Source organism: Mytilus galloprovincialis, chromosome 2 (genome assembly GCF_965363235.1).
Source record: "Mytilus galloprovincialis chromosome 2, xbMytGall1.hap1.1, whole genome shotgun sequence".
NCBI lineage: Eukaryota > Metazoa > Mollusca > Bivalvia > Mytilida > Mytilidae > Mytilus > Mytilus galloprovincialis.
The window spans coordinates 29,663,887-29,680,819 of NC_134839.1; the positions used below are offsets into that span (position 1 = coordinate 29,663,887).

The window sequence follows — 16,933 nt, forward strand, 5'->3', positions numbered from 1 at the left end:
GAATTCTGTCAAACATGATCATTTAATAAAATTCATTGTCCGAAATATTAATTAAAGTGTGTCCATCAGAGGATAATGATCGGTCACCCAACATCTGTACCATGACGGATAGATTAATGAAATGTCGTAAAACTGTTCCTCCTTTGTTACACAGTATTAATTGGCTGTTGCAATGTCTTTGTATAGATATTTTATCATTTTAATTTTGGTCATAAACCAAGGAACCATACTTCAAACATATTTTTTATACATTATGATGGGCTCTTCAATAGATAATTGTTCCTGACTTTTAACATGTTGAGCGATTTCACAGAGATAGAAGTGATATACCAAAAATGATCCAACTCCAAGGAAAATTCTAAACAGAAAGTCCCTTATCAAATCGCCCAATCAAAAGCTCAAACACATCAAACGAATGGAAAACATCTGTCATATTCCGGACTTGGTACTGGCATTTATTATGTAGAAAATGATGGATTAAACCTGGTTTTAATGTATTATGAACTAATGGATTAACTTTTGGGATAAATGAGGTATGAATACATGACTCAAAATCAGTACATACAGAACAACATAAACACAAAAAGAAAAGGAACAGCGCTTTTATTACAGTTCTGCATCTTTATAACAAAGATAATAAAAAGATGTGGTTTGAGTGCCAATGAGACCACTCTCCATCCAAGTCATTATTTATAAAGGTAAACCATTATAGTTCAAAGTACGGTCTTCAAACACAACAAGCTATTAAGGGACCCACAAGTTACTAGTGTGATACCATTCAAACGGGAAACCAACGGTCTAATCTATATAAAAAACGAGAAACACTTATGAACACATCAACAAACGACAACTATACTGAACATCAGATTCCTGCAATTAACATATCTATTTGATGGATATTTAAACCAAAGCCATCCAATGTTGTTTTTTTTTTCAACAGACAGACAGTCATATAAACCCTGTTGAATTTATTGTTTAAGGACTATATATATATATATATATATGGATATCAGAAGTACTGAGAATGGAATTGGTATCTACCGATACGTATATTTTTAAAATGCCAATATGATCTGAAGCTTTAAAGGTGTAAGGATGAACTACATCGTTGGGATGTTTATATTGTTTTTACGTTTGTGCAATTTTCTCTCTTCTTTATAATGTTTGGCTATTTTTCTATTCTTTGTTCATTTTTCTGTAAATTTGACTTTGTGTGACCCCATCCAGACTCACCTATGTGTCACTGTAAGACAATCTCGCGATCGAGCAACACCATCACAGAAGAAAGTTTAAAAAGGTCCCAAAATAACAAAATGTAGAAGTCAATCTAGAAAAATTGCGGTCAAATTGATGATAAAACAATAACCAAAATACAAATATGACAATCATTTAGACCACTTATACCATATGAAGAAAAAACCTTTATTAGTGTATACTTCTTGTTAGGTTATCATGAAATGTTGACAGTTTCTGTTACTGGAAAGACATTGCTTAGAAAATAAGTTATTTTCATATTTGACATAATTGGTTAGAGAAAGACAATAGATGTATAAACACAAGAGCTTCAATGATTCAAATGATAATAAGCAATGCATAATTCAAATGTGAGCGATAGGTTTAACCGGGATCCAATTTAGGAATTGATCCTTTCTGAGAGTAAGACAATTTCAACACAGAGCTGCACAACGCATCCTAAGCTGCAAGATACAAATGTTCTAACAACAACGTCAAGAGAAGACTGTTAGACCAGGCGAAAAGACAATTGAAACAAAATTGAGCACAAAGAAATATTAGAGATTGGTATATATTTTGATAAAGTGCTAAAGGCTTAACTCATTGGAACATTCGTATTTCATTTTATTTCATTAAACATTTTGAATAACATTATTCAATATTACAACAATACAACTGTACACGTTTTTTGTGATTGTTCAATTTACCTGGTCTTAATCTCTTTTCATTCTTTTCTGTGATGCTGGCGATCCTCGATTCTCCTGTTTTTTTCTCTATGTAATTGCATACGTTTGCAAATGCGTTTAATCTAATATTCATCCAACATTTGATCAATCTATTTAGGAGATATACTTCAATGGCATCACTCTCATCATCCTCATCATCCTTGTTCTTCATCAATTCCATATAAGGATAGTTAACGGACTGACTATCCTCAATCTTCTTGTGGAGCTGGTCCATTGTCACAAGCAAACTCGAAGATTCATCTAAATTGGACGGTATATATTTTGATAAAGTGCTAAAGGCTTAACTCATTGGAACATTCGTATTTCATTTTATTTCATTAAACATTTTGAATAACATTATTCAATATTACAACAATACAACTGTTCACGTTTTTTGTGATTGTTCAATTTACCTGGTCTTAATCTCTTTTCATTCTTTTCTGTGATGCTGGCGATCCTCGATTCTCCTGTTTTTTCTCTATGTAATTGCATACGTTTGCAAATGCGTTTAATCTAATATTCATCCAACATTTGATCAATCTATTTAGGAGATATACTTCAATGGCATCACTCTCATCATCCTCATCATCCTTGTTCTTCATCAATTCCATATAAGGATAGTTAACGGACTGACTATCCTCAATCTTCTTGTGGAGCTGGTCCATTGTCACAAGCAAACTCGAAGATTCATCTAAATTGGACCGAACAATAGTTTCCATTTCTCTAAACAATATATAGAAAGGATCACTAACAGAGAAATAACCACCCCTACGTATAATGTTAAGCCAGTCTTTTGTATAGGAGAGTACATTCTGAGTGTCGACTTCAGATTCAGAAACCCTGAAGTTTTTAAGAATGTTCAAACACAGTTTATTCATAGGATTTGTATGATGTTTTGCGAAACTTTGCGATAACTTGCTACATATATATCCTGCTGTAAATCGTAAGGCTTGTCTTTCAGTTGAAGTAAGGGTATACACCGGAGTTGTCGTTTCTCCTAACGTTGTAGAGACGTCGTACCGTCTCTTTAAAAGTTCTTGAAACAATTTTTGAATAAGAAATTGCAACAGAAAATTGCAAATCTGTGTTGGACAATTTTTAATTTCCAAGTTGGCCATAAGACTTTTAAATGTCAATTGTATATCGTCAGACAATCTGAGTTGATGGAATGATCCAGTCTTCCTTTCAAGTTTTGTTGACATCAACAGGTTGCTATCGTCTGCTTGAATAATAGAGGGCCAAAGAAGCTGAATTAACTTTTCACAGTTTCCATTTGCTGCATTACTGTGCCTCAATTTTCTTATTGTTAATGTCATCATATCGTCAAGTTTGACGTTAAGTTTATACAACCCCTCTGATTTCAGCTTTCGAAAAGTATCAAAAACTAGTTTCTTGGCATTTTCTGTAGCTATCTCTAATGTGAATGCTGGAAAAATGAAATTGTGATTAAAAATTATGTAATGTATTTCATTTTTTTTTTTGCAGATATAAGATGAGATAAAGACCTGTCTATTGTTCAATACTATGCTGCCACATATTTTTCAATTATTTTTTCTCTTTAGTACAGACTAATTGACATAAAATATCTCATTAATTATATAAATATAATTATATACATATATATATATTATATATCGGGTTATTTTAAAATTTGATGAGGTCCAGTGGCATGTTTTATATGCATGTACAGGACGAGAACAAATTAACAAGAATACATTCTAATCAATGTAATAATAGAAAACGAGCGGCGATAAATCTGATTTTTAATCAGATTGACAAAGAATATATACAATTGTATGATCTTCGTCATGAGTCAGTCGACTGGGATCGAGGGTTTGAAATTTAGACTGTCACCGAAAAATGAAGGTATGTTATAAAGCAACAGAAATTTTACCTTGTAACAGACTTAAGTTGAGAATGAAAATGAGGAAAATGTCATAGGGACAATACCCCGACCAAAGAGCAGAAAACAGCCGAAGGCCGCCAATGGGTCTACAACACAGCGAGAAAATCCCACAACCGGAGCCGTGCCTCAGCTGGACCCTAAACAAAAATCTGTACTAGTTCAATTTACGTCATACTCAACTCCGAAGCATATAACTAAACTAAAATTGAAAAACATACAAGACTTACAAAGGCCAGAGTCTCCTGACTTGGGACAGGCGCAAAATGTGAAGGGGTTAAACATGTACATATGGACACCTAAAAGAGTTGTTGAATGGATGCTTGAGCGTGCGATGAGCACGGGATTTTTTTCTACACAAGGCATCGTATTGAACGTCCCCATTCAGACACAACATTTCTGGGTATAAATACATCAAGGACAGCCACAACTGCAAGGGTTTTGGTGTCGGGATGACAGAAACCAAAAATCAAAGATAAAATCGAAATGAAGTAAAATTAAGAATTCGTTTCGAAAACTTCTCTTTCCCAGAACAAAAATACTACATACAGTATTTGAGATTCGTTTAACACTATAGTATAGGAGCTTACCATATTCTCTAGCAGTATTACGGGACATTGTTTTCATTGGTTTGGAAGATTTCTCTTCTTGTTCTGAAAATAAAAAAAACAAAATCAAAACTTTAGAATGAGTAACAAATGATTATTAAAATAAAATCTCCAGTACACTATTTTTCATTTTGTTGAATTAATGTATAAAAGAACAGAATGAGTTATTATTAATTTTGTTGTTGAAGGTTAAATTTATCATAAAATGATTTGGTTACGAGAATTTTCTATAAATATATATATAACCACTATCTATATGGCAGACCAATCAGTTTACAATACATTTTGTCTTTGATTTATTTCTTGTAGAGTTTTAATCAAATATATATATATATAAAAGGGAACGTATGACCTGATTGATATGTGCAGAATTACACAACAAATTTCAAAACTTTAAACTTAAATTATAAAAATAGACATACCCGATATCAAAATTGGTGTTTCTTGTCCAAGGCACTCATAACACACCCAATCCGAAGGTTTGTCGTCTACTGAAACATCCAATCCAACGCAGCGTATATGGTAAAACTTAATGTTACAGTTTGGACCCTCACATTCTATTAAATCAGCTACCAAATCTGATTTGCAATGGCAATACGTTTCAGAAACATCCATTATTTCAACGGCAACGCCCTCCATCTTAACAAACTATTGTGTTCTATCGTGTTTCAACTAAGAAGTTCAGATCACATGTGCATGCAAATTGTCAATTCCTTAGTATTTATTACAACATCCAGTTCGTATATTCGAGGGAACACTATTATGACCGGAAAGTGTCAGTGGTTTTCTAGATATCATGCCGAGAGTGAATTACCATGCCATATCAATAAGCAATTAAGAAGTTATTGGTAGATATGTGGTTAAATTCATATGCTCAATTTGCCTTTTTATCAAGTGAGTAATCAAAAACTTTGAAAATGGAAAAGTTTTATAAATTTTTTGAACAATATAAGGACAGACACAAAAAGTTGTTAATCAGATGCTTGCTTGTTTTTCTAAATAAACTGAAATTTATCGATTAATAAATAAGTTTAAAAGGTGGCTAATAAAGTGCCTTCTGTAAATTGAAAATAAGTACCCGTGCTCTCAAAAATTAAATCTAAATAAATTCTTGCATCCTACAAAAGAAATGTGTATAAACAATAATCATTATACGTCTACGTTAAATATTTCATACCATTTTAGTATTTAGGTTTTATGAGTAATTATTATTTATTTTTGTGTATTGTAATATATCCACAACGAATGTAGGACAGAAAGTCACAGGACAAAAAGTCACAGACAAAAAGTCACGGACAAAAAGTCACAGGACAAAAAGTCACAATTTATTTTTTCTGATTATTTTCTTTGAATAAAAATGCTTATTTTTACAAAAACATATTTTAAATTTTCTTGAAGTATTGTATATTAACCAACTTTGTAAGCAAAATTTATCAATAAAATATCAAAGATGATCAAATAATTGTTAAGAAAACAAAATGTCAATGTAGATTGGCACTTAAATGGCTTAATGGTGCCAAGAAATATGTCCTTTGCATGATTAAAATTAAATAAATTTTCATTTTTCAAGTAAAATGATAAATTTTATTAACTTTTATATGAATAAACATATTAAAAAGTATAAATTTCAAGATATTTCTCTTATATATTCAAACAGTTGTCGAAAAAATATTTGTGACTTTTTGTCCTGTGACTTTTTGTCCTATCAAATTTGTGACTTTATGTCCTGTGACTTTTTGTCCTGTGACTTTCTGTCCGTTTACCATCCACAACAACCGTTAAAATAATTTACTATAATCACAACTAAATTTAATTTCAACCATTATGTTGATTATTTTATACTGTTAGTATGGATTTAGAAGTCTTTGCTTATATTTTGTCTAGTAATATATTCACATAATAGTGGAATGTTAGAATTTAAAAATAGTCATTCGATAAATAAAATGTCAATCCGTAAACACTTGACGTTCGTGTTTATTGATATTATATATAATATTCAAAAGAATTTGAAAAAATATACTAACAGGAACGTTAATTTATTATAAAATTTTAATTCAATTTGTGTTTGTTTGTTTTAATAGTTTAACCTTATAGCATCAGGGGCGGATCCAGCCATTTTAAAAAGGGGGGTTCATAACCCAGGACAAAAGGGGGGATTCCAACTACATGTCCCCATTCAAATGCATTGATCGTCCAAAAAACAGGGGGTTCCAACCCCCGGACCCCCCCCCCCTTTTTCTGGATCCGCGCCTGAGCATCTACATATTTGTAATATCATGGTACAGTTTTGAAAATTGTATTCATTGTGTGTCCAACTATCCTACACGTCTTGATTCATTCACATTATAGATCACATTTCAAAAGCACACTATCGGTTTGCGTTCTCAAAAAATCCGGATAAATGTAAATGAATCCAGAATCAAAGCATTGAATGTAGGCCGTTTGACATTCGAATTCAGTATTAGATAAAGATATGTGATAACGCAAATGCGTATTCTTTTCTACTTGCATTTTCTTCGGCAAAACTTAGTTTCCCTGTAGAATGTTTGAATTGATTTAAGTAAAATCAGGAAATCCTTAAAATTTGAGATGATTTATGAATCCAAAATAAGTCTCTTCATAAGAGGTCCCAATCAATTGCATGCCAAGCCAGCTTCAAATACGAGTTGAGAATATAAAGGCATTCATGTATGAAACAAAATATAAAGATATTATAGATAAAATAAATGCATCCAGAATTCCAGATTATAAAGCAAACTGAGTGCATAAATTTATATTGCTATAGGTTTGTGCAATTTGCATAAGTCATCCGGTTAGTAGAAATTAGGATTTGCCAAAGGGTTATCATCGGAAAAATTATGTATATTCCCAAGTAATAAATAAAATAGTCGAGCTTTAAAATAATTATTCAAATAGAAGCTGTAAATATATACTTTCAACTGGCTTCTTCTATTCACAGTCAATTATTTCAATTCAAAAGCAAACACAAATCAGCAACAATCTTTTGGTGACCCGGAAGTCAGCGGTCTTAGGTTCATGTATTGCTTTTCTTTTTTTTTTTTAAAGAAAGCAACTTGTTTTCATATCAATCTAAATAACATATTCAATTTGATCTCTGATTGTTTTCCTATAAAAAGATCACATAAAAATGTTTAATGCATGGAAGTACGAATATTATATACGTAATTTGTTAGTTACTATAGTATACGTCCTTGATGCATGTAATGTCTATGGATGTGTATATTTTTGTCTTTCTTCTTCTCTTGTTTGTGCTCGATAAGGACGTGCTCTTTAATATGGAAATATAAACAGTTTTAAATCATAGAACTCCTAGTATTTTCTATATACATGATGAATTTAAGTTATGCAATAAACTTTGGTAAATAGTAAATTTCTAAAAAATCTGTAAAATTTTATAATAAATTTTATTTTGGGTTTCTAAGACCCCGTTTACACTGACAAAAACGATCGATCTTTACTAAGATCGATAAAGATCGATCTTTGGTCCAGTGTAAACGGGTTAGATCGATCTTCAATCGGACTTAAAAAGTCTACCTATAGAGTTGGTTTTCAAAAGATAGATCTTATTTGAATCGATCTTTTTTTTGGTGTAAACGCTTAGATCGATCGCGATCGATCTTTTTTTATGTGAATATTATATTTAAATAAGAAAATAAAGGTCACACTGGTTCTTTTTATGTTGTAGTGTAAACGCACTGGATTAAATAAGATCGATCTCGATCGATCTTGCTAGTGCAATGTAAACGCGGACTGGTCTTTTTAAGATCGATTCAAATAAAGATCGATTCAATTTCGTTGCCAGTGTAAACGAGGTCTAAGTATTTGTAAATTGTAAAACTACATGCTGAGCAGAAGTGATGACTGATCTGCATGCCATTAGCATATTTCTGACATTTTTTACAGACAAATCACATTCTATACAATCCAAGACTACATATGTGGTTACCAATTAAATTCAACTAAAATGTTGAGAACCGAGTTCAAATTTAAGAGGGTATGTTGATGATCATAAGTAGATAAGCATATGTGGGTTAGCGTCAATTAGACAACAACCAAACGACACTCACACAAAAAACACAATAAAACCAACAAAGTATATATATAAAGATGTCAAGCATGGCTGGTAATAAACGGTTGATACTGGAGACTGATCCTATACCACACAATCTTTAAGCTTTGAAACTTTGTATTTACATTGTATCATAGATCAAATTTATTCGTTCAGTTTATGGTATCTTGTGTTAATATGTCTTTTGATTGAGTTAAGCCATTTCAATTGATATTCTATAGTATGTCTTTCTATTTTGTGATGTTGCACTATTGTTTCAGATAAGGGTTAAGGTTTGCTACCATTAAAACGTTTAAACCCGCTACAATTGTTCGCACATGTCCAAAGTCAAGAATCTGATGTTTAGTATAGTTGTCGTTTGCTGATCGGGTTAATAAGTGTTTCTCGTTTCTCGTTATTTATATAGATTAGACCGTTTGAATGGTTTGACACTAGTTATTTTTGTGACCTTTTATTGTTTGCTGTTCGATGAGAGCCAATGCTCCGTGTTGAAGACAGTAATTTGTCCTTTAAGGGTTTTCGTTTATAACTTGTGACTTGGATGGAGAGTTGTCTCATTGGCACTCATACCATATCTTCTTATATCTACTAACGGTATTTCAAAAAGAAAAGAAAAACAACATGCTGAAAATACCATTCTCTTCAGCTAGAGTAACACAATCACGATTTTTACTGTCGTCTTTGACAGGACCATTCCCGATTAAAAAAAAGTCTTATCAAGATCCTATGAATCGTGGCTGGAAATTCAAACTTTAATGAAAATTTGTAAAAACATTTATTGAATCACGACAACAACCAGATATTGTTAAGTTCAGCCGTTTCCAACCGATTTTGTCCCGATTATCCCGTTCTTAATCCGATTCTAATCCGGTTTGTAACTGTCAATTTGTCAGCGTCCCGGTTCTATCGAATGTGATCCGACAGAGATCAGACAGTGAACCGACGCTGACGGAAGATATATCCGTTACAAAACTGTCGCCATTTTCGGGAAGTCAGGTACTGTCCGAACGTAACCCTATCACAGTTTGCTATACCGCATTGCACACTGCTTTGTCTGGAGTCGGTCGTATTGTGTTCTGTAATTGTCGAATTTCGTAATAAAAACGGGACTATCAAGGAACGGTTTCGGCAAATACGGTTCGCATTCGGCCAAATCTGGATGCAATCGGGAATCAATCGACCAAAAACAGCAATGACAAATTTCTCCATAGATAATGCACGTTCCAGAGGACAAAGTTCAGAAAACACAGAACATCATTACTATGTTAATATTATCAGAATCTGTCACGATATAGTCACGATTGTAATTTGACTAGAGAAAATCGGCTGAGTTTCCCGAATGTTTACAATTGTTGCTTCTCCGCTAAGCACGCTGCATTTAGAAATTAAAGAATCTTAGTGAGCACGCTCACATACCCCACGTCCCCACATTGTCATTGGAGAAATTAAATAAGTATAAGAAAAAATATTGAATAATAATTTCCTGTCAATATACATAGTATGTCCTTATTATCTACAAAATTTCATGAAATTCTGTTGTGTGTTTTCAGAGGAGTTGAGATGACAAACTGTTGCAGAAGTACATTGAAGCAAATAAGTTAAAAGGGGCATAACTCCTAGAAAAAAATTGAACCGTAATTTCCTGTCGATATGCACATCTACATAGTATGTCCTTATTATCTACAAAGTTTCATGAAATTCTGTTGTGTGGTTTGAGAGGAGTTGCGATGACAAACTGTTGCAGTAGTACATTAAAGTAAATAAGTTCAAAGGGGCGTAACTCCTAGAAAAAAATTGAATCGCAATTTCCCGTCGATATGCACAACAACATAGTATGTCCTTATTACCTGAAAAGGTTTCGTGAAATTCTGCTGTGTGGTTTGAGAGGAGTTGTGATGACAAACTGTTGCAGTAATACATTAAAGTAAATAAGTTCAAAGGGGCGTAACTCCTAGAAAAAAAATTGAATCGCAATTTCCCGTCGATATGCACAACTACATAGTATGTCCTTATTATCTGAAAAGGTTTCGTGAAATTCAGTTGTGTGGTTTGAGAGGAGTTGCGATGACAAACTGTTGCAGTAGTACATTAAAGTAAATAAGTTCAAAGGGGCGTAACTCCTAGAAAAAAAAATGAATCGCAATTTCCCGTCGATATGCACAACTACATAGTATGTCCTTATTATCTGAAAAGGTTTCGTGAAATTCTGTTGTGTGGTTTGAGAGGAGTTGCGATGACAAACTGTTGCAGTAATACATTAAAGTAAATAAGTTCAAAAGGGCGTAACTCCTAGAAAAAAAATTGAATCGCAATTTCCCGTCGATATGCACAACTACATAGTATGTCCTTATTATCTGAAAAGGTTTCGTGAAATTCTGCATGTTGTGTGGTTTGAGAGGAGTTGCGATGACAAGAAACAGGACTTACGGACTGACGGACGGACGGACGGGTCAAAAACATTATACCCTCCGCAACTTCGTTGCGTGGGGTATAATAAGAAAAAAAGTTACTGCTTACCTCAGTTTAGATCTTCTTTAAAACCTTTGTTTCGCACTTGGGTTTATAAATGCGTGAAAAAACGGACACTTAAAAACTGATGTATAGACTAGCATACTATATTATTATTGTCTACAATCTGTCGAAAGATCATATTTATGTTTTGTCATTGCACAATGTCATTTTTTCGCTGACTGTTAATGGCGTCTTTAAACTAAATCTATTGCAAGTTGGGTGTGTACTTATTGGTATTTAGTCTTTTCCTATTTAATTAAATGGTCGTTTGGTAAAGCTGAAGGCAAATATATTTGCTGCAACTCATTTAAAGCCTTCTTCTCTAATGAGAAAGGTAAATATGCTATAGATATACTTACTGGAGGTGTGATGAGATGATTGAAGCTGTTAATTTTCTCCTTGATAATATTTATGTACGTTTCGGCAACAAAGTTTATCGACAGGTTGTAGGTATCCCTATGGGCACTAATTGTGCCCCTTTAATAGCAGACTTGTTTTTGTACTGTTACGAATCACAGTTTATGACTAAACTCAGTATAGACCCGTCTAAATTGCATTTAATTGATAAATTCAACAACACTTATCGTTATATTGATGATGTTTTTTCGTTAAATAATCAAGAATTTTTTCAATATACTGCTGAAATTTACCCCCAAGGAACTTAATTCCAATAAATCCAATTTAAACGATAATAACTGTCCTTTCCTGGATTTAGATATTTCGGTTTTATACGGGAAACTCCACACTAAAATTTAGAACAAAAGGGACGATTTTTCGTTCCCTATTGTTAATTACAAAAAAATGTTTGTTATGAGGTTTTTGATTTTAACGAACGCAATCTATGTATTGCTGGTAAATTATTAAACCAGGGATATCGTTTCCATGAATTACTTAAAACCTTTACTAAATTTTTCCATAGATATACATATTTGGTTTTGAAGTTTGGTTGTACCTGTAGAAACTTATTTCAAACGGGATAGCACATTCACATTTTTACGGAAATGTTGTTAACCGTGCCCGGAAATTTAGAAATGATCCTTGTGAACTTGTCGCTCCTTTAAATAAACTTATTCTAAAAGGTTACCTATTTAAAACTGCATTAAGATCATTGAATATTTTTTTTATTGGTATAAATATTGATTTTGTTTTCAGTAGATTAAAAGCAAACTAAATATAACTAGTATGTTATATATACATATACACATTCATGGATCTACAATCTGTCGATACCTGTATCTTGGCATTGCGCAAGGTCATGTTTTTCTCTGACTGTTTATGACGTCTTTACACTAAATCCATTTGATATTGGATGTGTACGGATTGATAATTTAGTCTTAGATGCATGATTTTTTTATTAGTTGTCAGTGGCTTGGACTAGCTGTCAGATAACTGCTAGTACTCTCAATTCTGTTCCTAGTGTCTTTTTGTTGTCGGGATATACAAGTACCCGGCCACGTCCATTTGTATTTTTGTCCGTCTGATGAGTTAAGCCTTTTTCAACTGATTTTTATAGTTCGTTCTTATGTTGTACTGTTATACCACTGTCCCAGGTTAGGGGAGGGTTGGGATCCCACTAACATGTTTAACCCCGCCACATTATGTATGTATGTGCCTGTCCCAAGTCAGGCGCCTGTTATTCAGTGGTTGTCGTTTGTTTATGTGTTACATATTTGCTTTACGTTCATTTTTTTAAATTTAAATAAGGCCGTTCGTTTTCTCGTTTGAATTGTTTTACATTGTCATTTCGGGGCCTTTTAAAGCTGACTATGTGGTATGGGCTTTGCTCATTGTTGAAGGCCGTACGGTGACCTATAGTTGTTTTAAAAGTCTGTGTCATTTTGGTCTCTTGTGGACAGTTGTCTCATTGGCAATCATACCACATCTCCTTTTTTATATTAGATATATATGATGGTTTAAAAAGTTGTTATTAGCTTAAAACTAGGAGTTAGGAGTTCTAGCAGATATGTTATCTTATGATTTTATGAGTTGGTGGTTGTCGCTTGCTGCTGTGTGGCATGTATGAATTTCGTTTGTTGTGTTGTAAATACATGTAGGTAACTTTTTTTTATTTTCTCGTTTGAATTGTTTTACGTTCGCCATTTCGGAGACTTTTGTAGCTGACAATGTGGTAAGGGATTTGCTCATTGTTAAGGATCGTGCGGTGACCTATGGTTGTTAACTTCTTTGTCATTTATCTCTATGATGGAGATTGGTCTCATTGGCAATCATAACACATATTCTTCTTTTTTATAGAATATAATGCATGACTAAAATATCCCTATTATTGATTTTGTATTGCAGATCATTTTTTTTCTGTTTCCAGTTTCTCTCTTTCAAATGTATATTTACCTTTTAACATAGCCATAGGAAAATTATCATTGAATTCAATTTATTTTCATTTTTCTCTTTATAGTTTGTATATTATAATAGTTTCTAAAGAGACATTAATTGTCGAAATCCGGATATGGTGTAACACATTTAACACCTCATGTTGTGGTTTACCATCTTTGACGCAAGTTTATTGTTTTCTACTTGGTATTAAATTATGATAACTATCATTTTGTTACACCTTGTGTTTATGTTTTTTTTTGCAATCGGCGTTAATGGCAGTCAGTAGGTTTAAGAACATCAGGTGTTCAAATGCGTTTTGTTAAAATATATTTTTGGAAAAATGTAGTTCGTGCTGTATTTAGACCCCTCTACAACGAAATTTGTTACATGCACACGTATAAAATTTGCGGTTTTTATCAAAATTAATCATAGATTTGAACGTTGTTTTCAATTTAGACTTGTTTATATCATAATAGTTTCTATATATATATAGTTATTGCCAAAAACATAAAAAAGAGAGGCAATAACTCATGTAATGAGTCAACTAACAACTTCTACTATGTTGACTCTTTTATAGACCTTTTTTTAAATTACTCACCATGTTTTTTTTTCTCAGTTGCCCTGAGTTTTCTAGTTTCGCAAAAATTACGTAAAATAGTTAAGAACTTTATTAAAGGGCAATAACTCGTATAACAGTAAAAGCTTAGACAGCTTTTTATTGATCTTATCTTGTTCATCATTCTGACCTTTTTTTATGTTTCAAGATAATACGCAAAATAGAAATAAAAAATGGTAAATGAAGTGCTTAAATGGAAATAACTCATAATATAGGATTCGATGTTCAATAGCAAAACAATAGACTGTGATTTTGTAAAAAAATTTACATGGAAATGAAATGTTTAATGTTCATATAGTTATCAACCTACTCACTTTTGTCCGTACATATTGAATTTCGAGTACAAAACCACAAGAGTCCCATTCGGCGTCCCGTATTATCTGCTTAAGTTTTTGCAACTAAAAAAAACAAAAAAACCCACATAAATGTGTAAAAATCCAGAGGTAGTGTACCCTATAAAAGAAGATGGCTATTTTGGCTTTGTTGACCTGTTCGTTGATAGTTTCTTTCTGATCATTTTTATTGTTGACAGTTTCCATCGGTATTCTGTATATTGCTAAAAAATAAAGCGTAAAATGTAACTCCCTATATAGAACTTCGGCTATTGTTGACCCAGAGACATATATATATATGCCTCTGGTTGACCTATGTGTATAGATGTTACCTTCCTGGTTATATTTCACATTTAGAGGTTCTGTCTATCTGCCTTACTTTTCATGATAAAAGACAAAAGAGCAAACAATTGGTTAACAAGAGTGCACTCGCTGAAGAGTCTCGCCTGTTTTACAGACCATTGATGTCATGTTGAAAGTATCAAAGATAAAGGTTTTACTTCAAGTATCACACGAGCTAAGCAATCGGTAAGCTCATGACAATTAAATGGGATCTGTCACACATATACATGTTCACCTTACACTTATTCCAAACACAATTAATAGTGGACCCATTACTTATGGTAATTGAAAAACAACAAAGGCGAAAAAACGTAATGATAAAATGATAATCATGGACGTGAGGTCAAGGTCAGATGCTACTGGCTAGTCGGACATGTAATCGTACAATCATTCCATACGCCAATTACAGTTGACCTATTGCGTATAGTACTTGTAAACAGATCTAAACACAAAATTAACATGAACCATGGAAATGAGGTCATGTTCAGATGAAACCTGCCTGTCTAACACGTACCCTTACTATCATTCCAGACACCAAATATAGTTGACCTTCTGCTTGTATAGTATCAGATAAAACAGACATAAACACGTAATGTTAACTGTGATCACTGATCCATGAGTTGAGGTCAAGGTCAGCTTAACCCTGTCTGACTGACATGTAGATGTTGCAAGGAACCAATATACGAAATATAGTTTATCACATGAAAAATAAAAAACTGAACTATATAAAATGAGGTCAAGGACAATGGGCACATGACAGACGAAAACTTCGAAACACCAATGCGTACAAGGTACATGAGGTATCCAGTTTAGTCTGGTTACATTAGAATGTTTATTAGCAAAGTCAGGAGACTGTCAGTACTTGTGATATTTTTTGTAACTTGGAGAATTCGTTGTGAATCGCAAATCTTTGATTGAATCTGTTGTCTTTATTTACAACTTTTTTAAACATAAGGATGATTCTGTTGTTGACATATTCTATGAACATATGTCTGTAGCAAAATACATGTAAACTTCTAGATGTCTTTATATTCTTGTCGTCTTTGGATTGCTGGCTTATTGATGTATTCCCAACTTCTCCTTGATCATATATATTCAACACAAATTGCAAAATATACCCCTTAAAAATGATTGTAGCCGTATACCATACAGGAATTTTCCAGGTAGAAGACATTTCGATAAGTTTAAGACTTATGCCAGATGCTATTGTAAGTTGCTAAGTGATGCAATTAGCTTTAAGCATAGCTCAGATAAGACTTTGATTTTAGAGCTAGTTTTATTCTTTCCTGACCTCCTCAAATATCGTCGTGTATTTGTGCTTCAATAATTTTGTGTTGCTGAAGATCTTTGGTAGTCTCTATTAATTCAAGAAATTTAAAATAGTGCAGATTTTGAGTTTGACATATGGTAAAGACAAGTATCTGAGGACGGTACATTGTCCACAGTATGTATTTTAAAAATGTCAGCTTTTTCTAGGCGTGCTGTTGCTGTCTTCTTTATATATGTCATCAATTGCATATACTAAGGTTTTATTTAATTTTCGTGGGTACTTTTAATGGAGTGATGATAACTTGTATTTTCGTTTACATGTTTATTTGATAACATGTCTTGCTGTTCAGTGTGAGCCAAAGCTCTGTGTAGAAGACCGTACTTTGACCTATAGTGGTTTACTTTTACAAATTGTGACTTAGATGGAGAATTGACTCATTGGTACCCATACCACATCTCATTATAGCTATTTTTAAAACAATGTCTACATTACCACCAATAGGTAGTTTGTATATTTTGAACTTGAATAAGTGGCTAACCTTTATAAACAAAAATGCTATACCACAATATTAATCCACAGAAAACATCATTTCACCATGCACAAATGGAAGTAAAATGAGAAGAATACATAAATCCAGATTGAAACAACATACCCAGTGTCACTGAGCTTTTAAAATTTTGACCAAATAAAACATATATATTGTAACCAGGAAAACTTAATTTCAGACGAGACAAAAAGGATGCAATCACTTGATTCCAGAGATACAGGTATTTGCAAGTTTTAACAATTTCTTCAGGGTAAGATCAATGCATTACCTTGCATTTATGTTTCATGTCTGTCTAGTGTCTACCCTAATTTGTTAACAGACTTTCATTATTTAAAACAAATAATGTATGGATTTGTTCATAAGTTAATCGTGGAACTAGCTACCTGCTCAAAAGTACATTTGATAGAAAAAATAAACAAAAGTAA

At 32.8% G+C, this 16,933-nt stretch overlaps 1 protein-coding gene across 1 annotated transcript; it reads right to left on the reverse strand.

The window, feature by feature from the left end:
- Positions 1 to 2,271: 2,271 nt before the first annotated feature.
- LOC143062197 (uncharacterized) lies at positions 2,272 to 5,280 on the reverse strand. Its single transcript, XM_076233980.1, has 3 exons — positions 4,892 to 5,280; positions 4,452 to 4,514; positions 2,272 to 3,384 (listed from the first exon to the last, which is right to left on the reverse strand). The coding sequence occupies exons 1-3, from the start codon at positions 5,106 to 5,108 to the stop codon at positions 2,378 to 2,380; spliced, it is 1,287 nt and encodes a 428-aa protein (XP_076090095.1). The 5' UTR covers positions 5,109 to 5,280; the 3' UTR covers positions 2,272 to 2,377.
- Between the last annotated feature and the right edge of the window lie 11,653 nt (positions 5,281 to 16,933).